A 25,766-nucleotide genomic window follows, 5' to 3' on the forward strand; every position below is an offset into this window, starting at 1 on the left:
TTTAAGGTATTATTTAGCTTCAACCATTTGTGAATCCTTGTTCTGGTGGCTGTCAAATAATTGTGAATGTTCATTCATTTGGGGGGGAAATCAATGTCTGTTTTCTGCATAAATGTGCCCCACTTACACAAAGCAAGGTCTGTAAATGCGCGATTGAATGTGTTTGGTGTTGTAGTATGTGAGATACCTGACCTATGTACATCCCAGCAAACATCTGAACTACAACACAGATGGTGTGCCACAGTGAGTGACCTCTGACCTGACAATCAAGTACCTTGTTATTTTTTGCAATGAAATTCACAGACGTGATTTAACATATGATTTGAGAGATGAAATTAAATGGTGAGTTTTCCATCATACCATGGTGTTTGTCTCGTTCTTTTCTTGCATGCTGTGGCCACAGGAGCTGTTGTTGGTGGAAGTCCTGTCTTCCTTTTCTGGCCTGAAGGTTGAAGATACAGAGACAGTTTCCAAAACATCATTATCAACAATATTAGCCTGAAACCAAATTGAAATTATTCATCGGACTTGAACCAATCATGTTTAAATGTTTAAGGATTTCAGTCCAAGTTATAAGACTGTTTTTTATTGGTCAACAGAGGGAGTGTCTTGAAAATCCCAACTACCACTGCTGTGCTGTTTACCTGAGTTTGCTTATTTTCTGTGTGAGACAGGTTAGTCTCTGTGTCTCTTCCTGGTATCTTTGCAAGTCTTGTGTCAGAAGGTAATGGAGCGTGCTCAGTGCCTCCTTCTGGAACACAAGCTTCTCCAACTGGACCAGACAACCAGCAATAGAGGGCTGAAGCTCCTTACAAGCCCTCAACTGCAACTAGAATATAAGCAGTATTACTAAAAGTGTAGATTGAATGCTCGTCTCTCCAACACTTTGTCAGAGGTTGGGAGCATATGTGGTGTTACAACACTTCTTGCACTACAGGTTTACTATTCAGCAAATCAAGACAATAATAAATTCGACTGTAGTCATGCTTTGTTCTCCCAGCAATGTTCACTCACGGTGGACGTCTGAAGGGTGGGGCTACTTGAGAATTCTTGCTGGATTTGTTTCTTCTTCTCTCGCAGAACAAACAACTCAGAGGACAGCTGCTGGAGACGGCCTTCAATGTGTAGTTGTCTGACGACACAAAGAGGTACCTCAATTAATTTTTTATTAAAAAAAACAAACAACTGTAATTAAAGTAGATTTTAGATAATTCAGGACTTTTGCCCCCTTCATATTTGTATTGCGTGTTAATGACTTATTGTGAGAAAAATCCTTTATGTAATTTTATTTCACTATACATGTTACTGTCAATAACTGTAATCTATTGCTGTAATAACTGCTATTAATGGAAGATGGTATTGTAACTGAAAGAGTTAAGTATGAATAGGGCGAGGGGGGGGGTATTTTATATAGTTTTTTTATATCTCATTTAAGTTTTCATCTGTCAGTCAAAATTGATCTTAACAATTCAAGTCTTCATTAAAAATGTGGAACGTGTGACGAGTGAGGAGGAAAATTATAAACCCCATGAAAAATGCCATAATTAACAGTGTGTGTGTGTGTGTGTGTGTGTGTGTGTGTGTGTTTACACTCATACGTGGGGACGTGTTAGTGTGCTGTTTCCAGTGAGATTATACGCACATTTACATGAACAGATAAAAACAGGGGCATATGCCACACGGTAAAAACAATGCATTTAGAGACACATGTACACATACTCACACACGCATGCCTAGTACGTAAATACACACACACACGCATGCACACACACGCGCACACGCTCACACACGCACACACACACACACACGCTCACACATACTCACACTCTGCCAGCTGTCAGTGTGTTCTGATTTGGTGCTTTCGTAAATAGGGCTCCATAATTATATGAACGTATGTGACAAACACCATAATTGCAGGTGAAAAATATGTGGGTGTTGCTTATTTCTTCCTTTTTATGCACTACTGTTGGTCTATCTCACCACTTGCAGCCTGTAACAGGAATGTTTTTTACCCATATGGTAAAAGCGTTGTCTGTGTATTCATGAATTTCATGCTACCGTAAAGGAAAAAAAATATTTTTGAAAAATTCCAAGGCAGCTGCACATCTTGATAAGAATGTCTTTGCCAAGGTAAAACATTGGCTTTCCATTGTTGCTGTTTATTTCAAGTTGTGTCTTTATTTGGAGTGAATAAAAGTTGTTGCAGTAAATACCGTGCAGTTTGTGGAGATAAGCTAAAATGGAATGGGTCTCAAAATATGGCCACATTATTATTACACATTGTTAGAAATATATGATAAAATTTCTTGTAAGTTAAAAAATAATTTACTTTATTTACAATTTGATACACATCGGTCACCATGTTTTCCCGATCACATTGCATTCTCATTGCACTCCACATTGCTGCCTTCTGTTGAGCAAAGAAAAATAATTACTACAAGCATCGGCAAATAAGATTCAGAATGCCAGACTGTTCGGCTTTTAGATGAGCGAGGTAAGCCTCCATAACTTTGCTAAAGAAAGAATATTGAGAAAAATGTAGGAGGAGGCGAGTAGAAAAATCCATCTGCCCAGAGACCCATGGATGTGCTCTCGTCATTTTAGCCCAGACACATTCGAGGACTTTCAGCGCCTTCAGCTAATGAGAGAGCTCACTTTTGTGTCTGACTATAAACAACAGTTGAAACCAAATGCGGTGCCTACTATATTTCCTCACAAGGAGCATAAACACCCATGTGACGAGTGAAAAAAGTGTGAAAATATGGTTGGTGTTCCGTTGGTATGGATTTGGGGTTTCAATTGCTCTTTACAGCAGCTTTCTCAGTTGGCATCGGCAAGCGACTGTCACAAGACACCACTGAAAAAGACCAACTCTAGCTTCTGGCATCTATGACCTCCATTTTCATCACACGCTTCTCTTCCATTTTACTCATGTCTTTGATCACGCTCTTGCTTGAATTGAAAAGGCTGAGCAGAAGAGCTCATTTCTACTAAATACAACTCACAACGATGTAACGTCACTACCCAGAATGCCTTGAGACATATACACCACAGGCGACATATACAGTGTGAAAAGAAAAATTCTCCAAAATGTATTAAACTGGGAAAAATGCCATTATAGTTATCATTGTTCCTTTTGTACCAGAGTGAAATACTGAATATGTTTTTAATGTAATGTACATCTTAAAGAACTCACACTTTAAATTTAGTCTTAGAGTTAGAATTTAAGGGAGTATTCAGACCAGAAAAGTCCCTTAGTCCGCTTGTTTGGTCCGGACCAAAAGCGGACTTGATTTTTTTCGTTTGATGCGGTTCCTATTCAGACTGTACATTTTTCAAGTGAAGTTTATTTTGTAAAACAACTACGCTTGTGACGATCTGTGCTCCCATTGGTCAAGAATGACCAGGGCGGCATACAGAGCACAGACCCGGAAATTGAGGAAAACATGTGAGTCCTAGGCTCTGCATTCCTGCACTGCATATTTGTGCTGTTGGTTCGGATCTACGCTGTTTGTAGTCACACCTGAAGCGAACCGCACCAGAGTTCGTTTGAAAGCGTCCGTTTCTTTAATCTGCACCGGGATTTGATTGTGTGTATTCACACCTGCACAATAGGTTCGGACCAGTGTTACAATCGAACCCTGGTTCATTCAAATTTGATCAAACAGTCAGGTCTGAATACACCCTAATAAACAGAAGCTTGATTTTGGTGTAAATTGACATAATTTGGGGTTCATATAAATTGTTACTGAATTGCTGTTGTTTCATTTGGCAGTGACTAGTTATGTGGTAAGTCTTGTACGTACTATAAACACTAACACAAGTTTCAAGTCACACAACACAGACTACGTCACTTCTTCCTTAAGGTTTAAGAGGCCTTATCACCCCTACAAAGAAACTGAACAAAGTGACTTATGAAATGTGTCGAATGGGATGAAGTCACAGGATTACACCTGGCACCCACAACTCAAGTGCACACAAAACTCAAAATGTTCCACCCTTCCAAATCACTCTAAACAAGAACCAGGATTAATGCTGTAAATACGACTGACTCATCCTTAAATACAGAGAAACACTCCGGGAAGACACTTGAATCAGTGTATAAGGAATGGATATTCTTAGGCGGGTCATCGTTATTGTTACAGTTTCCACTAAATATATCGTTATGAACTTGTCTGATCCAGTCTGAAAGATTATGTCAGTGCATTCGTTCATGTGCCAAAATTCCAGGGAAATTAGGAGATTTTCAGGAAGTGTGACATCAAACTGGGTGAGTCAGATGGACACACTTTGTTGGCACACCTGAAATCCAGAGCTGTGTTTTAGCCTGCCGTATCTGTCAAGCTCTGTTTAATTGTTGTTCTGCCAAAGTACCTGTCATGGCAGGAGCATAGAGAAAGAAAGCAAAAAGGGTGAGGCAGATATCAATAGCTAACACCAGAAGATTCACATTTTACACAATGGTGCCAGTAAATTCAAAGTTAAATAAACATGTGTTTTACCATTTTCATTATGTCTAACGGTGTGTCTGTGGTGTCTTTCATCTCCAGACTCAAACACTTGGGGCACTATGGGGTTTTAATTCTACACAGAATCAGTTTTGACCTACAGTTGGTAATTACGCAGATGAGCTCAGGCCAACGGATCTGCAAGAGGGCAGGCTACGCTGCAGTGGGAATGGTCACAGCATGCTGGTCACACACTAGAACTTTAAAATGCTGGAAGGAAATCTGCGCCAGTCTTGAGCTAAAAACGAAACTAGGGAATGTTTTGCTTCCTATTTTGTTAGTATTTATCCAACCACAAGTGATTCCAGTTATTCCACATTGCAAAGCACCTATGGTAATTAACACAGCTATTGGCCAAATAAGGTTAAGAACAAGTATGAACATGGTTCATGCATTCAATGTGCTGCTATGCAGTGTGAAAAATGCCCAAAAGAGATGATCATGGCCTTGTTTTCCTTCTCACACCTGGATGTTCATTTCATAATGACAGTTTGTTGGATACAAAACAGCTTTATTTTTAAAGAAAGAAGGTGTGGGGGAGGAGTGTCACATGATCCATCCAATGTATTCTCTATATAAGTGCTAAGAAGCTACCTGCATAGCACGAGCCTAGCACAAAGCTTGTCTAACTGTAAATAGAGTTTTTCTTTAATTTCAGAGACAGTCACAGTTAGAAAGGGGTGTTTGCGCAACTATGGGAGTGAACACAGCTTCCCGGCCAATGAGAGCAGCTTCTCCAATCCCTTTGAATTCAGTGCAGGACAGACACATACAATCTTTTGACATGGCAGGAGCATAAACAGCCTTGCTGGACTCCATGCAGAAGAACAAAGTGTGCAAAGTACGTTTATAAGTTTTATAAGATCTCCACTTGTGGATGATATTAAGTTAAGCATAGCTGTGATAGATCTCGACTACAAACTCTAGTCCACCCACATAGCAGCGCTGTGACCCAAGAGAGTCTTTTGAAAAACATAATTAAGATGAAGAGTATGACGATAAAAATAATGAGGTTAGGACAGAAAAACTTTAGGTCATGTAAAATGTGTTGTAAGAACACAATGTTCAAAAACAATATTTCACCCACTATGCTTTGTTTCAGTCAGTCGATTTTGGAGGTTCAGTTGAGCTTTTTCTTACACTTCAGTCATTCCATGTGAATTGCAGGTATTTTTGGTCTAAATTTCCCCCAGTACTGCTCCAAAGAAACAGAAAATGACATTAACAGTCTTATTAACAAATCTAATCATATCACTGGAGGGGAAAAAAAAAGGAAGAAAGCAATAGTTAAACGTGAAACCTGGTATTCTTGATGCACAGTTTGCTATTGCAAAATGTACCATCTGTACTATTGTTAAGAACAAAGAGGCAATAAAGGCAGCAGATGTGGCTAAAGGAATGAATAGTTTGACAAAGTAAAGACCAAACGATAAAAGAGATAGAAAAATCATTGCTGGAGAGAATAAATAAAAAAGAGCTGGATGGTTAAAACATTGCTCAGAGAGAACCCATTATTTCTTAATAATTTTTTAATTACACAGATTAAAAACAAGGTTAACAACTTAATCCTGATTAGGTCTATTTCCATTCATTTCAATGGCAAATGTTCCTGCGATTGTTGAATCGAGGTTTCACTATTGTTTTATATTTCTTTTAGAATGATGTTTGCATTATAAAGTGTATGATGTAAATTGACTGATGCAAAATCTTAATACATGTACACATGTTCCCTTAAGGTATCCAATATGATAGTCTTATCAGCACTACTGTTGAGAAAATACGTCTAATTCAGAACCTAGAGAATGCTGTATGGAAAATGTGATCATTAGGTGAGATTTAGGGGATTGCTTGATGAGATAATGGAGTCTGTAACTAAATTCTACTGCATTCAACCACTCATCCTGCAACGCAACAACGTCAATAGAAAGTCCGACCAAACCGCACAATACCAGCAATCCTAAAGCATTATCTGTATGGTCAGCACATGGAAAGTTAAATTTGGAATTTTAGGAATTCACTACTGGTACTTGATTGTTTCTTATGTGACAAAAGGTCTACACTAGGGGTGTCAAACCAATTTTTTTTGCGGGCCGCATTGTAGTCATAGCTTCTTTCGGTTTTCCATTATGACTGTCAACCCAAATAAATGTACGAGCACCTCATATTATATACAGTAAAAGCTACAAAACAAACTGACAAATAACTCGTTTTCAAATCAGACGAGTCAAAACTGGTCAAATATTGAAAAAAGAGATATTATTAAAAGTGAAGACAATTTGCAATTCTAGTAATGACACACGAATTTAATGCACAATTTGTCTTCACGGGCCACATAAAATGATGTGGCGGGCCGTATCTGGCCCCCGGGCCTTGAGTTTGACAACTGTGGTCTACACAAAGAATAAAGACCAAGAACTAAAATTAGGCCACAGTACTTCAATTCTTTGCCTGGATTAGAACACGAGCAACTAGAATAAATGTATTTAAACTGCAAGCGGTATCCTGTTAACTTTTCCAAGGAGAGCATAAAAAAATGCTGTGGTTACCAGATATGGAACTTCCCCAGTCGTGTGACGAAACCTTACAAAGCTGCTCTGAGCTGCCTCCTAACAGGTTCAAACAAAACACAACCGGTACTGATCTCAGAGAAAATAATCAGGGGTTTAACTGAAACACAACTGTTTTCTAGCAGAATTTCTGTTACCCCTTTTTCCAGAAATATATTCATACTTAAATTCATACAATTAAAGTTATGTACTCACTGTGTCTGTATGCAATTGAGCTCGTGTTCAGTCTCTGTCTGCAACTGCTGGAGGTGAAAGGTCAACTCCTTACTCAAGACAGCAAACTTCCACAGTCCTCCTTCAGTGTCTCCCGCAAACGCCACACCCTGAGGAAAAGAATTCATGACTTTCTACATTTCTTAATGGCAACTAATCAAAAGGTTGAACTTTTGACATTTAAAGTAGTCCATAAAAATACTTTTTGTGACAAACCCCATAGGGCCCAAGTCAAGGTCACAAACAAACAAAATTAAACATACTACACACTAGAAAATGCAAACCGCTCATTTTCAAGGAAAACAGGAAGGCCAGGCTACAATATTGAACCAAGAAAGGAAATTGGAAAGTTGCAAATACAATTTTTGGAATTGATGACACAGATTAACATTTAGGTATACAAAAGAATAGAGATGAACACTATGAACCTTAACATACTACACGCTCATCTGAGAGACACAACGGCAATGTCATTGCTGTAGGCTCACGTTGCTTTTTCTGGAACGGGCTTTCTTAATGATGTACCACATGATGGCAGCGGAAAAGAGCAAACAAATATAATTTCCTCATCATATTAAATTTACAAAAAAAAAACAATTGGATGACTGGCTTTGAAATCTGAAGTTATTTTAAAAAAGTGTTTTGGTTGTAATATAATTGTAAGAAGTGAAAACAATTTGCAACTTTGGTAAAGATTTCAGAAAGAAAAGTGAGGACGATACATATGATATGACTGGCCAGTATTTCACCAAAATAGGGTGATGAAACTGATCTCGAAAAGAACAAAAGAGGCTTTAGGTGAAAAAGAAGAAGGATCTCAAACACACCACTTTCCAAAAACGCCTACAGAATTATTATTCATAACAGTAAATGAAAGTGAAATTGCGAAACATTTTCACAGACAAATGTGTCAGATTGCGAGACATTGGGCAACATGGTGAGTAAAAGCAAAAGCTTGCCATGAATCACCAGCTGAGGGAGAAGAGAGGAGAGGGCAGACAGACTGTGGAGGCAGGAGGTGATTGCAAAGCCCAGAGAGCAGAGGATCGAGATGCACGAGGACACGATGTGGGAGGATTCAAGTTGGTGGTGCTAGCGTGGGCGTGTCTGAGCTCGTCGCAGTGACGGAGTGCTTCGATGGCGGCTGTGCTCTGAGAGACAGCAGACTGGATGAGTCACCCTGGCAGAACATGCTGATCACGCTCAACACCTGTGACTCGTGCTCAAACATGACTGAGTTTCCAAAAAGATCTCACACCGAAACTAATCGATTTAGTCATATTAGTGGTACTGCTATTCAAATAACAAAGTATGAAAGTGTGCTTTCATTGAGGTTAAATGTGCGCTCTAATTAGATTTTATATACCAGTTGTTTTCAAACCTTATACCACCAAAAAAGTACTTTGTGCTGTGTATTTTTTTCAAGAATTTCTTTTTTTGGTGACAAAAATGTTATGGTACTAGTTTGAATTGTATTTATAAGGTAGAAGAAAAAGTTATATATCTTTAGGGTATTTATTGATTGATTGAGCTATCATACAAAAATGTCCTTGTCTATTGAGATATAAAGTTTAACTTTTATGTGTCGCCAGAGAGAACCTAATCACCCATGCAAAAGTGGTACCACACTCGTGCCCAAACGATATGCTCCAAACATGTTTTGAACCTACTATACTTTAAATGATGTCATCACACCACACATCATTGAATCAAGTCCAACCAAATGATAGGTGTACCTATACACATACTTGATCTGTGTCATACTGACTTACAATATACAGTTTTAATTGAAAACTGATGCGCTTAAGAATGAAAGCGATATCTTGCCCCCAGCATAAAAAGTCAAGTCAGGAAAGCGAGCCAATGAAGATACATGTCAGACACTAGCAAGTGTGACGGTGATAACCCAGTGTGATCTTGCCTGAACATCCAACGCTCATAGTGTATCTCCCAGCTTTGGAGTTGAAGACACATACCACTGAGCTAAAAGCCTGGGCCACTAGCTACGCAGCCAGGATTAATTGAATAATTGCGTAAAGTTTATTTTGCATGAAAGTGTATTACAAAACCATTTTTATCCATTCATTGTTTATTTGATATTGTTTAGTAATAATAAAATAAACTAGCAAATAATAAAACAATATCACACAAAAGTGATGAGCATTCTACTCAACAAACGTTTTTATACTGATTCAGTCACTGGTGCGGTTATTGTTTTCCGTCCTGAAAGCAGACATTTGCAAATATCTTGTTTTGATCTAACGCAAAATATGATCAGTTTGTTTTCATGAATGAATACCAAAATTATTGTATAATTGATGGTTGGAGAATTTGGACAAGGTGAAAAATTGTTCTAAACGATTACTTGATTATTAAAATCGTTGGTGATGAATTTGATGATTATTTATTGAGTGAATGATTGATTGATTTTCAAAGCTATTTTTATTTAGTTAAAACATAGATTCCTATAAGAAAAATAAAACTCGAAATGAAAAAAGGTTTGGAATGACTTCAAGAAGTAGAAATTACCTGTCCGTCCTCTGTGATATCAGAATGTACAATATGCACTTTGTCTTCTATTAGCTGTCGTAGTTTGCTGAGAGAAGCTGGGAATTCCCCTCTGTTTTTTTCAAACTCTGGACACTATGAAAAACAATTAGAATATTTTATTTCAACCACATTAACTTAAAAAATACTTCAAATATTGGTTTGTAGATTGCAGGTGTTCAATCACAATTATTTCATTCTGAACCAACAATGGTTTCCGAATTCATAAAGTTGTGAACATTTCCGCAGCAAATCCCTATCTCCATATAAAATCAAATTTTAATTAACACTAAAGAGGATGTCTGACATTAAAGACCAACTTAATAAATTGTTTAATGTCCTTTTGGTGAACTGTTTACTAAAAGACAGAAATCCATCAGGCTATGTACACAAAAGTACTAAAACAAATGCTATACAATTTTAAATGACCTATAAAGTTAAATAATTACATTGTATGCAGATAAGCTCTTGCTTTATAGCAAACATTTAATGCCAGCACAAGATCTTATTATTCTGAGTGTTGATTATATATCTGATGATGATCGAATCACAGTATAGCCAAGAGAGTCTTCCTATAGGATCATCTTAAAGAGGGAAGTAATTAATGTTTATTTATGCAAGACCTACAGATGGCAATTCACAGTCTGAGTGATGGGATTCAAAATATGAGTGGGCCGGATAGTCGTGACACATTGAGATAATGATGTCCAATAAAATGCACTTGAAAGACATTTTGGGTATTATTAGGTATATATTGTGGGATATGTACATAATGTAAACAGGTATTTATGGAATAAATAGTATGTTTCTCTGCATATGTTTATCTTGACAAGGAAAATAAATAGTATGTTCCTCTGCACGTGTTTATCTTGACAAGGAAAACTTTTCTTTTTCCCCAAGTAATTACTTGGATGATGTATAATATTCAAATATATGTACTGTTGTCAAAAGAATTGTGTTTTTGCTTCAGGCCTGGAATTTGGATGTTCCCAGTGTGTTTTTAGAAACGTTGCCAAGTAACAGTAGAGGGAAAAACAAATATTTCTCTTCGATGGGACTGTGTTGATAGACTGAAACTAAATACTACCGCAGAATTCTCAGACATTCGCATCAAAACTTGCCACTGAAAATACCAGTCATTTTTTAACAGATGAGAAAAATAAACTGATTCATATATTCTTGTACTACTGCTTCTTCTCATGGATGTGTGAGAAATGGCAAAAACACAGCCACTAGAGTCTGGAATCTAGTCACCCATTACATTTTAACCTACAGGATTAATGGGCCATACCTAATCTGCCTCATGCCACATAATGAAACTCGACGCAAAAGCAACCCCGACACATATTATGACAGAAATTGTTTTGCCAATAATATTCAAATATGAATGTGTAAAGTTTTGTTTCAGAATACTCACTAGACGAAATGGAGCGAGTGAAGAATTCATGGTGACAGGATGACTTAAAACGAATTTCCTGACTGAGCTCAAACCACAAGGGGCTTGTCTTTGCGTGTGTGATAGTGGGTGGGCTGCACTACTGTGTACATGGAGATGACCCTAACGACAACCTCTACTGCAGTTAGAACGGACGAGCAAATAGAACGAGAGACTAACTTGGAGCTTGTTAATATGAGAGTAACACACCTTTTTCTTCACTGACAAAATCGAGAGATGGCACTGCTCATGGAAAAGTATAAGAAAACTCAGTGTTTTGTTTTTTTGGGAGCAGAGTGAAAAACTGATGATACTCGTTTGAACGTTTGTAGTTCATTATCAATCTTGCAGCAATGAGTCAAATCTGACTCATAATGAATATAGTCTCGTCAATTGAATAACGCTTAGTTAACATCAATTACGTAATCAAAATAGATGATAATCAATGTTTCTTTTAGAAGAGAAAACAATGGTGTGACCTTTTTGGAAAGGTTACGGTACCATGGTCAGCACATAAATAATTAAACACGCACACAAAAAGAAATCAATCAATACACAAAGTAAAGTTAAAAAGTCAATCCAGCAACTGTCCAGCATGGATCTAGTAGTTGCCATTCAACTCAAACAAACAAAAACAAAAACTAATAAAACCATATAGTTTGTCACAAGTACACAAAATAAAGTAGAAACTATACACACTACTGTACAGTATATGCAAGTGTTCAAATGAGTTTAGCCTCACATTTGCTATTTCATGTTCATATTACCTTTCTACAGAGAGGAAATGAGCTGTACAGAAAATAAAGTGTTATATAATATATAAAGATGAACAAAAGTATTTCCTTGTTCTTTAATGACTTGGAAAGGTTACGGTACCATGGTCAGACACAGAAATGATTAAACACGCACCAAAAAAAATAAAAAATAAATAAAAAATCAATCAATACACAAAGTAAGGTTGCAAAGTCACCTAGCAACAAAATGTAGTATCAATGAAAATGTTTTAAACTTATAGGCTTAAATCACATCTAAGTTATGTGAGTTCAAATAAACCATGACCATACTGGAATATAATGTGCATCACAGTTATCTAATACGCCCCCACCCCCTACCCGGTAATTTGGATCTCCACCCCAGGGTGTGTCTTCGTGCAGCCGGATAACTGCGGCAGGACGCCAGACCTGACACACCTTAACAGGCAAGGTAGCTATGGTGTGAGCATTGCTGCGGCTCTCCCTTGCCTTCTTTGTTGACTTTTTTTTTTTCTGTGCTCATAGTATCTGTCTCTTGATCAACATGCCCAATATGAAATGAATACTTGGAAGATTTTGCAAGATTATGAAAGTTGCTGCTGCTGGCCAAAACATTCTGTACTCACCTACAGTACCTTTCACATTGTACCGTATTTTCCGCACTATAAGGCGCACCTAAAAACCTCAAATTTTCTCAAAAGCCAACAGTGCGCCTTATTATCAGGTGCGCCTTATATATGGATCAATATTGAGCCACTACAACAGGCGTGTCCAAAGTCCGGCCCGCGGGCCAATTCTATATATCTTATATATATATATATATATATATATATATATATATATATATATATATATATATATATATATCCGAAAACGGAACGGGTGGAAGCAGCCTTGCTTATCGAGTCCCGTCCCAAAAACTTTCATCCAAAGATTTTTCGTGTTTTCACAGATATTTATCACAGCAATTTCATGAGAGTCTTTACAAATATTATGGAACACATTAATTTTAAAATAGTCAACATCAAAATTTATGGTTATGTATGATGCTAATATTCGTACATTAGTACATTTACACAGTTTCAAAAATAGCCAACATCAAAAATTTATGGTTATGTATGATGCTAATATTTGGAATTTGAATGATTTCTAACGAGTGTAACAAACAGCTATCAATGTTTCGTTCCAGGGTTGCCGCGGACTCAGCTTACGTAATTAGATATGAGAGAGGCTCTCAGTTTCTACTTGAAGTCCTTGAAATTATCGGACAGTTTTAGGTCAGAGTTCAGTTTGTTCCAATTTCTTACACCGACAACCGTCAGCGATTGACCTCCAAGTGTACTGGACACTTGTCGTTGGTCAAAGTTTAATAATCCTCTGAGGTCGTGTTTTGTGTCCCTCAGGGTGAATAGGCTTTGAATATTTACTGGTAGCATACATCTAGAAACTTTGTACACATTTAACAGTCCTGCAAAAGTGATTAAGTCTTGGAGCTTCAGTATTCCAGTGTTTATAAAGAGGTCGTTCGTGTGAGAATTGTACGGCTTTTTGCAAATGATCCTCAGTGCTCTTTTCTGTTGTTTGTAAAGTGCTTCTAATGATGTCTGGTATGCGTGACCCCAGACCTCTGAACAATAATATATGGACAAAGTTTTAAAATGGGCCATTCATTGAAGGTGCGCCTTATAATCCGGTGCGCCTTATATATAGACAAAGTCTTAAAACGGGCCATTCATTGAAGGTGCGCCTTATAATCCGGTGCGCCTTATATATAGACAAAGTCTTAAAATGGGCCATTCATTGAAGGTGCGCCTTATAATCCGGTGCGCCTTATAGTGCGGAAAATACGGTACATGGAATCGTATTAAAAGTGCAAAATTATATTGCTGATTAGACAATGTTTGACGATCAATTTTGTTGGCACTGCATTGCAAAAGTGTTCTCTTTGTGAGCTTTTGTTTTGCTTGCGCTACACTGCTTTTATTCTAGAAAACAAAGATGGATTTTTTTTATGAACACAGGTGTAAACAAGAGTTTTATGAATCCTCAAAGAAACATTATAAACACGAAGCACTTGAATTTGGGAGGGAGTTGAAACAGGTGCCCTGCAGGGTCATTGTTAGACGACAGTACTCTTAACAGTTCATACCAAATGTTCTGTTTAAGATGTAAGATGCAGAGTTATTATTAATCATGCTTGTTTTTAAAAGAACCTCTTCATAATACAAGGAGCTGCAACAAAATGCATTTGTTGCCCCGAGTTGTCCATTCCACTGTCTTTCTTTTCCTTTCCTCATTCAACCTTGTGAAGTGTGGACGTGTAAGGCACTTTTCAGTAGTCAGTGCACACAACAAAGTTCTCACGGTTGCCTAATGACAGTTTGGGAAGGGGGGGTGCATAAGAACCTGCTTTAAGCAACACATTGTGTAGTACTTACAGACAGAAAGAAAAAGCTCTGACAGAATTTGGCTTTAGCACCTGTGGTTAAAGCCAAACTGTGGCAGATTTTTACTTTTGGGTCTTGGATTCGACATCTCTGAATATAAGATGCTGTGTGAACTCAGACTGACACAAACATTAAAAGCTGTATGTTCAATCTACCGTGTTTTCCGAACTATAAGGCATACCTAAAAACCTTAAATTTTCTCAAAAGCCGACAGTGCGCCTTATAATCAGGTGAGCCTTATATATGGACCAATATTGAGCCACTACAGTAGGCGTGTCCAAAGTCCGGCCCGCGGGCCAAATGTATATATCTTGTATATGGACAAAGTTTTAAAATGGGCCATTCATTGAAGGTGCGCCTTATAATCCGGTGCGCCTTATATATGGACAAAGTTTTAAAATGGGCCATTCATTGAAGGTGCGCTTTATAATCCGGTGCGCCTTATAGTGCGGAAAATACGTAATCAGTTCAACTGTATTAACCAGGCACAGTACTGGCAAAGACTGACCCTCCAGAATAGGCAACAACACACCAAACAGTTGTTAGGGTCCTTTCAATCTCTCAAACTCTGTCTAGTTTATTGTATTTTATTTTTTTAATAATAGAAAAGTAATCAATTTGTGGACTAGGTGATATTGCTTCACCAAAGCCTAACAGTATGGTACAGATTATACACAGGGATGTAATTAAAATGTAAAACATTTTAAATATTCTTGTATTGTTCTCACGAACTCACACACCGTTTCATAATCAGCCAAAACAAGAAGTAGCGCAAAATAACTAAAATGGCTCCACTTGGTAATCATGTTTGATTAGCAGTAGTATTACTAATGTATACAGAGAGTGGGTTCAGACATGCATAAAAGATCTGTTGTGCATTTTAAAATCTTTCACCTTTTCATCTTTTACATCACTTCAAAAAGTAGAACATGGACAAACAACAACAACATCTCCTCTCCAAGCACTGCAGCTCCCACCAAGCCTGAACCACTCGGCCCTCTGACGAGGCTTAATGAGTAATAAGCACTGGTTGACCACAGTTTTGGAGTCAAGCCAACACTCCCAGATGCCAAATTGAAGCCTGAAGGTACTGCATAATGCAAAACAACACTCATTAAAACTTGAAGGGAGGGGGAAAAAAAAACAAGGCGCTATAAAATGCAAAAATTCACCAAGATGCATTTCAGGACAAGCTTGGTGGCAATTTCTCCACAACAGAAATGAATAATTAGAACTCTCAAGCGTCCATTAGGAGAAGAAATTACAACACATTAAAATGGGTTTCATAACCTATACTATATGGTTTGAGAATTATGTTGAAGGGAATAGAGAGATTGGAAATTGGGAGAGATGGAATAAAAGTCAAGGACAAGAAATTTGCAGCATTATTCAGGTTTGAGGTCAGCAGATTTTTGTTTGCATTTTTAGTTTTGCAAAGATGAATTTAAAATATTTATGCAACGAAATATAGAGTCCATGTGAAAATATGTCTGAATGAGCAACTTTGAATCTTCAATCACAAAAGGTGTCATCACAACCTGTGAGTGGAGTTTGTATGTTTTCCTTTCATGGGTTCCGGCATTTCGGTTTCCTCCTACACTCCCCAAAACATGCCAGTTATTTTTATTGAAGACTAAATTGTCATTAGCTGTGAATTTGTCTCCATATATGCCCTGAGATGGTCGCATCCAATCCAGGGTGTACCCTGCCTCTCACTCAAAGTAAACTGAGATTAGTCGCAGCACAGCTACGTGATGATAAGCGGAATAAAAGACGAATGGTGTCATCAAAATTTGGAAAATGTATGTAAGACCGGCTCCACGACATTCTCTACCTATGACTTGGCAGTAGAGATTGAACTTGCATCCAAAAGCCTCTATGATATCGGAGTGTCCACCACTAGGCTAACTTTATGTAAGATGTGTAATGTAGCTTAGGCACAGATGTATCAGCCGAGGGCACGAGCGGCAGGTGACCCCACCGGCGATTTTTTAAGGCAAACTAATTTTGGGGCTAAAACAGATTATTCGTGAACTGAGGTGCCACTGTACATAAATACATACTGTACGTTTAAACAATGACAACATTACCACAAAATTTGCCAGAATTGTTGGGAAGTAATATGAATATTAACCGGCTCGCTAACTCTTATTTGCATGTAGCAAAAACCTAGCAGGAGGAAAGGTTTGGCTTCTGACTGACTACAGGGTAATACAAACATAATATAACAGGTTTGGTAAGTCAAACATACTCTAGGTATTTAGGATGGCCTTTTCGGAAGGCTGTCATTTATTTCCTACATGTACGTATTATATTTCTGACCATGCGTCTTACAACACAGGGAAGAAAGTGTGAGACTGAAAAATGGGTCTCACAGGGTGACCATGCTCAATCAGGCAAAAGGATGAGGGGCGAGAAAGTGGTTTTGACATCACTGCACATTTTAACCTCACGAAACAACACTACGCATTTTAAAAATGTCCCAATACTTTTGCTCGTATAATGAAACGATGTCATGGGTGATGGATGTAATGTTTCATTCTTCTCAATGAATGCATGAAGCAAGTTAAATATCATCTAAGTAATTCTTTCATCCAAGTTGCCTTACTTTCACAGGCCAGTTAGCACATTATCACAATGTAAACAAAGTCTACTCTTGGTTGGTTTGTAGATTTCCTGGATGGGAGACAAAAAAGCTTTCTGTTGACATTAGAGACCTTTGCAGCCCTTTCTCACAAGCAGCAAACTAATCTGCACCTAAGTTATCTCCAGTGGCTCCCTTTTAGATTAGTTCTCACCTCCTAAATCCACTTCAATCTATAAACGTTTAACCTCTGCCCCACACAGAAATCCTAAATGACTCATGGGTGTTATTGGTAGTAGAAATCAAATTAACTCCCTTCAGATCATTTGCCAGAGATATATAAATCATAAATTCTCAAAATGCATTACATTCCAAGAGTTGTTTCTTCAAGCTCCGCGCCGACCTTTTATTTAGAAAAGCTTTGGAAAATAGCCACGGACCTTGGGAAAGTTATTCTTTTGAGAAGATGATCTACTAATTTTGTGAGGGCAGAGGAACCTTCAAAGACTGTACACAAGGATGCTCACATCAGATCAACATAAACAGTGACATTACTGATGTAAAATGTGTAATGGTAGTCTGATACATTATTTATTTGTTGGAATGCTAAATGAACAAATCGTCCACCAAGCATGAGACTTTTTCCATAAATCACTGTTTGCATAGATCACAGCGTTTAAAAGCTACCGAGCTGTTAACATAATAACCGGGTGTAAGCATTAATGAGTGATGCACTGCATTTACAGTCAAGACAGGAGGAATTTCAGCAATGTTTTGTACATACTGTGCTCTTATCTGACCCACCTCCAGGATGACAATGCTCAATCAGAAATGAGTGGCAAAGAAAGTGGATTTGACAACATCATTGTCCGTTTTGACTACATACAACACTTTGCATTTCATCGCGCGAGCCTTTGCTTAAAGGGGATCACATGCTCACACACACATGCACGAGTATCAACCATTCGAAATATTTGGAGGAACACTATGTGACGCTAGCGATCCAAACTATTTCATGTGTGTTACCATTCTACTCACGCCCTCATTTCTAACATACCGAGAAGCTCCATCCACCTTCCTACTTCCCATGATTCACCGTTGACTGGTAGATTGGACCATGTCAATTTCAGTCAGACTGTGATTTCATTAGTTCTCTTGTGCAAAGTCCAACAGAATAATATGAAAGAGATAAATCACATTAATGACCTGGAAAACAGTTTGGGTACAGTTGGATTTTGGGCACAAATAGACAAACAAGTATTCGCACTCACCCGCACTGAATACCCGGAGGAAACCTACACAGGCATGGGGAGAACATGCAAACTTCACACAGGAACGCCGTAGGCGGAATTGAACCCTGCACCTCTGAACTATGAGGTGGACATGCTAACCAGTGCCCCACTATGCAACCCCGAACCAATTTCAGGTTATCTATATTTTTTAGATACATTGTGCAGCCATAATAATTTGTTAATCAATAAAGCTATTTTGCAAATAAATTCATAAGAATTCAAAGTGATTTGTGTCATATTTGTGACTGAAAAGCAGCATTACTTGGTGGTTGGCTTGAGACAAGAACATTCTCTTGCTCTACACAAATTCCACAGCATTAATGATTGATGGGTACCAAATGCCACCTCAGGGTGTTCCTCATACCAGAGGACTTGACATTTGCAGTATAATAGGAACTGATGCAGCACATAATAGGGCGGCTTGTTCAGTGTTCACAAAATGACCAGCTCATCTTGGTGATACGACGTATGAAAATAAGTATATAGGCAAGTCCTTCCCAAGGCCATCCAATGATTATTGAGGAACTGCACAAATATACAATCATTATGCTGCAAACATCCTCGATGGCAGAGACTAGAACTTCCAGATTTATATGATCTAAAAATTCTACATACATCTTGAATTAAGGTATTTTTCTCACACTTGCAAAAAAAAAAAAAAGTGTATCCGTGCCCATGTAAAACACAATAGACCAAGAAGAGGAGTTACAAAAATAACAATGACACCTGAAGTCATCCTGATAGTTGACTGACACCACCCTGAAAGAAAAATCCGGAAAGAGGTAACTCTTGCACGCCTCAGCAGAAAACTGTTCGCGTCACGATTACAGCAGATACTAGAAAATGGTCACACAAGTGCCATGCAAGACAAGCACATTTGAATGACTTACTCACAATTCTGCACAAACGTTTATATAATAGTTGTTCTGCTTTCCACACTAATTGGAGTTGGAGGTAATTATGACAGTGACTCCGTGATGCAATGCAGTGCAGTTGATCATCACTAACCTACAGCTACAGAAATAAACATAATGGCCACAGTTCAGCACCAAGTTACATAAATATATTTGTAAATGAATCATGTTTGAAACAGCTCTTGTGCAGGCGTGCCTAATGATATTGTAAATGTGTCCTTAAATTGGATTCTTACCTGCAACACGCGGATTGAAACCCATGTGAATTGATTACCAAGTTTTTCGTGTTCTATAAAAACATGCAGCCAGCTCAACTGTGATCCAAAACAGGGTGAAACCATTGACGAATTCAAACTGTGTAGTTTCGCAAGCCTTTTTGGGCAATAATGTGGCACGTGTGTGTGAGAAGGGAGAGAGCATGACAGAGCGAGCAAGAGAGCAAGAGAGCGAGAGAGGACAGGAAGGACTGACATGGAGGGAGTGGAACATGACCGTAAAGAACAAACAACTCATGTGAATTGAGAGACTTTTTCACAATGTTCTGGCTTTTTTATAACACCGAATTATATGCAACGCTTGATAAGAAAACTCATTTGGATTAAAACACAGTGGCTGCGTGCGGGCCAACAGTTGTGCTTTCTTGTCGGTCTGGTTGGTTAACTGTCTGTACTGAAGTCAAGGGAAAGAATGCGGGCCCATTAAACACAATAAAGCGACAGTGAGAAATACTGTGAGAGAACGAGAGAGAAAGGGTGTGTATGTGTGTGTGCGTTTACGTGTGCGTGCTGTGAATGAGGACCAATCCCTGCGCATGAGCAGATATTTCAGTGACTTTAGATTTTGCTTGAAAAATATTTTTCAAGTCTCAGAAAACAGCACTGCATGAAACAGTAAAGTGCTTCTAATGTTCCAACTTATTCAATGACGTGAATGCAAAAAAAATAACCTTTGATACAGAAACAGATTAACAGTGTAAAATAATGTTAAGTAAATCATATGAGCCTTATTATTTTAGTAAAAACAACTTTCATTGTTTGATCTAGCTCTTGTGTTGAATTTCAGTGGATCAATATTTCCCAACATGTTCTATGCAGAAGCCTTTGAATATTTGCTTCTAGTGCTTCTACAACAATTTATCCCATTTCAACCTTAGACTAGTTTTCGAGCACATGCAGTTAAGAGCCACAGCTAGAATTTTAGATGCTAATAGCTGATACTGAGTTGACTTTCAGCATTCCCCAACTTGGAAAGACACTTTCACTTGCATGACTGACTGTATCCGCCACTGTGCGAGAGGACACCCTAACAGTTTTTCACCAGCAGAATGCCTTTACACATAGCAGCATGTCAGCTGTTTTGTGATCATCATGATTGTTTTACAGCCTTTTGTAAATTCAATCTGTGGACTCACTGAAGCTGTGTGCACAGTATTTTTTTTTTTCTGTAGCATGTTCAGACAGAACCCTGTCATGGCATCAGTCTCAAAGAAAAACAGAAGTGAAATTAAAAATGTCAAAGATGGCTGCATTCTTGACTTGACTTGTCTGAACAACTAACCGAATTCAGAATGATTGTTGTATCTTATGTGAGTGTGCCATCAATGGCATAAGAATGGGATTATGTCTATGTGTAATACAAGAAAATACACAAGAATACATTATACTGGTGCTGATGCCAGATATCCACAATGAACTCAGATTTTTGCATCTGTTGTATAACATGTACTTTAGTCACACGCATTTCAGCTCAAAACTTGTCACAAGCCAACCAAGAATATTTATGGCAGTTGTACCTCAGTATACATATATGTGTGGCTTCACGTGAGCTCAAGTAGGGGACATAAGCAACCCTCCACCCAGCTGCGATAAAGTTTCTTTTCGTTCGGCTTCTTTATCGGAGCATAGTGCATAGTACAGTCAGACTCGCCCTTTGACTCAACATAAGGTTTCGCGTTAAGAAAACAATAACCTACTGTATATTTAAGCTATTGAACAAATGGAAATGATACTTGAATGACACAATGGCCTCGGTAATCTACAACTCCTAACAGGACGTAAAAATGTGCAGTATTAAGACAAGGCATGGGTTGTTTATCTTTCCCCTTCCTATCTGTTCATTATCATTTCCCAACGATGTCCCAATCATGACCCTTAGTTACAACACAATCATACTAGTATGATTTAAAATGTATGTTGTTCTGCTGTTGCAGATAGATCTTGGGGCGGCTATTAGCTTGTTTGCTGAGATAGTCTCCCTTGTCATGTTGGATAAAATAAAATAAGTAAACATTCCACAATGCTATATTAACATCCCATTTATCAAAACATACAACCTTAGATAACTGTGGTAATGCACATCAATATAACTCTCAAGTGCCCTACAACAACAACAACAACAATAATAATAATAATAATAATAATAATAATAATAATAATAATAATAATAATAATAATACGTGTGGAGAAACATTAGAGTGAAACAGCAGTCAGAATTATGCTGTTCTATGTAATTCAGAACATAACAGTGTTGACTGTCAACCAATGGTGAATGTACTTGATGGGATTTTTTTTTTTAAACTACATTTCTTGCACTGGATCTTATTTCACTCTGCAAGTTTTATGGTGTGCCTGGTAACACAGCATTGGGACTTAAAATGTCCGCGTCATATTGTATTGTAAACTGTGCAGTTTATAGTACACAAAGATGTAGTTCTGCCGCGTAAATCGTGAACAAAAATAAGAACTTAAAAAATTCAGTAAGGCTTCTCTTGTTTTTAGCAATTTGGAAGGCATCTGCGCTTTCATCTGTACCAGTAATCAGTCATGACCACTTGTTGGACGCTGTTTTCATAGTTTGCGATTAAATACTTGTGCCTGCTAAGCAGCTGTTTATCCAGAAAACGTCTCCAAAGGTTATAGTCACGATCGAGTCACTCCAGCACTAGTTCCGCCAAAATGAACTTCAGTTGTCATGTGAAAACTTTTCGAGTGTCAAGTGAAAGCGTCTTCAAACTTCTTACCTGTTGCCGATCCCTGTGCGGTGCTGGTCTGCACACTGACAGCCAGCCGAGACTACTTCGCTTGTCAGGAGTTTGCCTGGTGGGTGTGTCCCAGGCTACACCTGCCGCATTCCGCTAAAGCGTGCGTAAAGTGCGTGTCCACGGAGGGCGATGACGTCACTAACCCACGCTCCGTGGTATTGCTCAACCAGGTTCCAATAAAAAAAATAGTTCTTTAAATACCACCATGGAAGGGGAATTCCTTCATTCTCTAAATCTCCTGCAGCAGTAATTAAAACTCTCGTTTCTCCATATTGCTGCTGCCACCCTCCTTTGTTTTATTCTCTTAATCTGAATTAATCAAGATGTCAATAGTGGCAGAGAAGCTCACTCAGACATTTTCTCGCTGCCTTGCCCACTGTGCATGGTAAAATGTTTTACTGCACACTATAAGTAGTTGTGGTGATTCAAGTTATTAAGGCCAGAAAAGAAACATTCTTGTAAAGACAGTTTACAGGTGAGGTGTGGAAGCTCCTGTTGGTTAAACAGCAGCAGGTTGCTATGATGTTGGCCTGAACACAGAATTGCTTCGTGTTGCTAAAAACTGGTAACCACGCCCTCACATTCTTCCGTGCATGAGCTGGAAAACACACCCATTGAACAGGTAGCATATTGCAGGTATGGATCTTAGTCTGAAAGACACCTGTGCAAAATGTTGCCTCTGAAGAAAAAATAAAAACTTGTGCCGAGGTCTTGGCAAGTCAAATTTACATAATTTTGCTCATGAAATGTGTGATTGAAAGAGCAAAAATGTGGCAGCACCTCAAGGTACAATCTTTGATGTTCTGTATTCTATGGCGACTGACCACGCCTCATAAATGACGTCACAAGCTTTGAAAGGGGTCTACCGCATTTGCTCATATAAAAATGTATTCCTTATTTGGTTGGGGAAGTTTGACTCAGGACTCGTAAGGACAAGCTTCTAGTGTGGTCTACACAATGGTACAGTCATGTTTCTGGTCATGTTTCTGCGGAGGAAACAGAATAACTTATCTGAACTGAGGTAACTATTTGTCGGGTAACTTACTCTACGATGTCAGATAATTGGGAATTATTTCAATTTGATGTGTTGATTGTTTTTTCATATTAATGCACTTAATAGAATTATCCTTATTAATTAATCATCCTTCTATTGGTTTGAAGCACACTGCTACTACACATGGCTCTGTGTCACCAGTTGTTTAGGGTGTGACTGGAGTGAAATTCTGAAGATGGGAGCGTCCTACAAAGACAACCTTTACTCACACTGATAACTCCCTCTGCTGCAATAACTTAAGATGAGATAGCTGACTGATTCCCTTCAACAGTTATGCTTTTTGAGCAATGCTCGAAAGTGCTTAGTCGGTATCTTCTGCTATCTTCATCACCTCTGCGATGTAGAGTTCATCTGTTCGTTCTTGACAGTTGTTTTGGTCTTGAACTTGAACCCTACAAAAATAATTCCAGGGACCAAAGCTTAGTTCAAAATGAGACTGAACCCATTGGCATGGAATTCACACGTTCCGATCATTTATTTAGTCAGGTGTCTCAAAAGGATTGACATTTTTTCTTAGGAATTAATTCGGACAAAAGCATATAATCTGGCGACCAACCAAAAGCTACAAAATTCTATCCATCAATAATGTCAGCGGACATAAATGCTATCATAATTAAACAATGACGGCATGGTAAACCAGAAGAAAATTTGCTAAGGGTTCTACTTCTCTGTAGATGAGCGCAACAAAATGTCGCAATGTAGTTTAATGGTTAATACAAAACAATACATTCATTTTGTTAGCTTAATTAAAAATGCCCTTTTTTTAACAGATATAATAACAGATTGAGATGACTACACCTACTATTCACCCTTTAATCAAGTACTCAAGGACTGGAATGGGCAGCCTTATCTCTAACAAATCAGTTGACTGTTCAAACAAGATTTGGGAAGCAGCAGAAAAACAGCTATTCATTTGAAAGGTGAGAAGGTCAGTAGATGGACGGTAAGGCAAACATTACTCATAATGTCGCTGAGGTCACCATATTTGTACTTTAGAGTGCTTTTGCAAGTGCCTCGTCCAATCCAAACACAAACAATCTTCCGTAGAAAACGTGTTCTTTTACCATAAACTGGCCCATAGAAAAGGGGAAGCTGTTGCGATGGAGTTGCATTCCAACAGCAGCGACATAACCCAAAGTTGTACAAAAAAAACTGGAGTATCACTTACGTACGCTAACACAGTAGTCAAGTCAGAAATCAATCCAAGGAAAAGTGTGTCCAGTCGCATCTATAAAACAGAATATAACCAACAACGTTTACATTATTTACTGTAAATGATTGTTGTGGCATTTAAAGCACTGGTTGCACAACGAGGATGGACATGAACTATCATATTGTTCTCATTAACACTGTAGGCCTATAGCAGATAGATGATATTGGATGTTAACTTGCCGTATTTTCCACATTATAAGGCGCACCTAAAAACCTCCAATTTTCTCAAAAGCCTTATAATCCGGTGCCCCTTATAAATGGACCAATATTGAGCCACTACAGCAGGCGTGTCCAAAGTCCAGCCCGTGGGCCAAATGTATATATCTTATATACGGACAACGTTTTAAAATGGGCCATTCATTGAAGGTGCGCCTTATAATCTGGTGCGCCTTATATATGGACAACGTTTTAAAATGGGCCATTCATTGAAGGTGCGCCTTGTAATCCGGTGCGCCTTATAGTGCGGAAAATACGGTATACTCACTTTGCATCCATTGCAGCCTGGGCATCCTGTGTCTGGGATCTGTGGTAGGAGTCCCTTCTCAAGTGTTGTTATATATTATCATTATTTTATAGTTGAATGGGTTTAGATCGGTGGATGTAACCCTAAAAGTTGTCAACTTGTGAAGCCCTTTGAGACACTTCTGTGATAAGAGCTATACAAATACATTTGCTTGACACGATATATGTTTTGGGATCCTGTAAGAATGTACAATAGTATAATCTAAAGAAAAACAAATACTAATGTTATTGACAAATTACTAAATGACTGTGGTGGATTTACAACAAGCTATTTAATTGGACTTGTTGGATTGTGTTGGCGGATTGCAGCGGAACCCCAAAGGAAACCTCTCCTCTAAAATTTACCAAATACTCTTGACCATTATGTTTAGATAATCCCTGTTTTTTTCCTCACATACGGTAATTGAATACTTTAGGAGGTTTCACAGTCCCCCAAGCAAATTTTATATCATGTTATTGTTATAATTTATACAAAAGGTTGCTTTTTCCACCCCAATGTTTTCTATCCTCAGTTACTATAAGTTAAAAAAAATACTCAAGACTTGATTGCATGCAATTTGTATGGTTTTAGATTAACTCAATGAATTTTCCTATAAAAATGTACACAACAAAAATCTAAATTAAAGAACCACATTTAAAATGTCATTAAAAAAAGCGATTCATATATTGTTCAGTTAAA

The 25,766-nt window shown here is 38.1% G+C and overlaps 1 protein-coding gene across 1 annotated transcript in view; it reads right to left on the reverse strand.

Annotated features, from left to right (window-relative positions):
• The window catches only part of LOC125979986 (myosin-11), a 37,521-nt gene extending 15,015 nt beyond the window's left edge, over positions 1-22,506 (reverse strand). Inside the window, exons 1-7 of the mRNA XM_049738915.1 lie at positions 22,501-22,506; positions 22,279-22,392; positions 9,818-9,931; positions 7,271-7,398; positions 1,015-1,132; positions 645-829; positions 361-442 (exon numbers count right to left, since the gene is read on the reverse strand). Coding sequence (XP_049594872.1) covers positions 361-442; positions 645-829; positions 1,015-1,132; positions 7,271-7,398; positions 9,818-9,931; positions 22,279-22,392; positions 22,501-22,506 — 747 coding nt within the window. The remainder of the gene's footprint in view (positions 1-360; positions 443-644; positions 830-1,014; positions 1,133-7,270; positions 7,399-9,817; positions 9,932-22,278; positions 22,393-22,500) is intronic.
• Positions 22,507-25,766: the final 3,260 nt, after the last annotated feature.

Source organism: Syngnathus scovelli, chromosome 13, assembly GCF_024217435.2.
Source record: "Syngnathus scovelli strain Florida chromosome 13, RoL_Ssco_1.2, whole genome shotgun sequence".
NCBI classification, from domain to species: domain Eukaryota; kingdom Metazoa; phylum Chordata; class Actinopteri; order Syngnathiformes; family Syngnathidae; genus Syngnathus; species Syngnathus scovelli.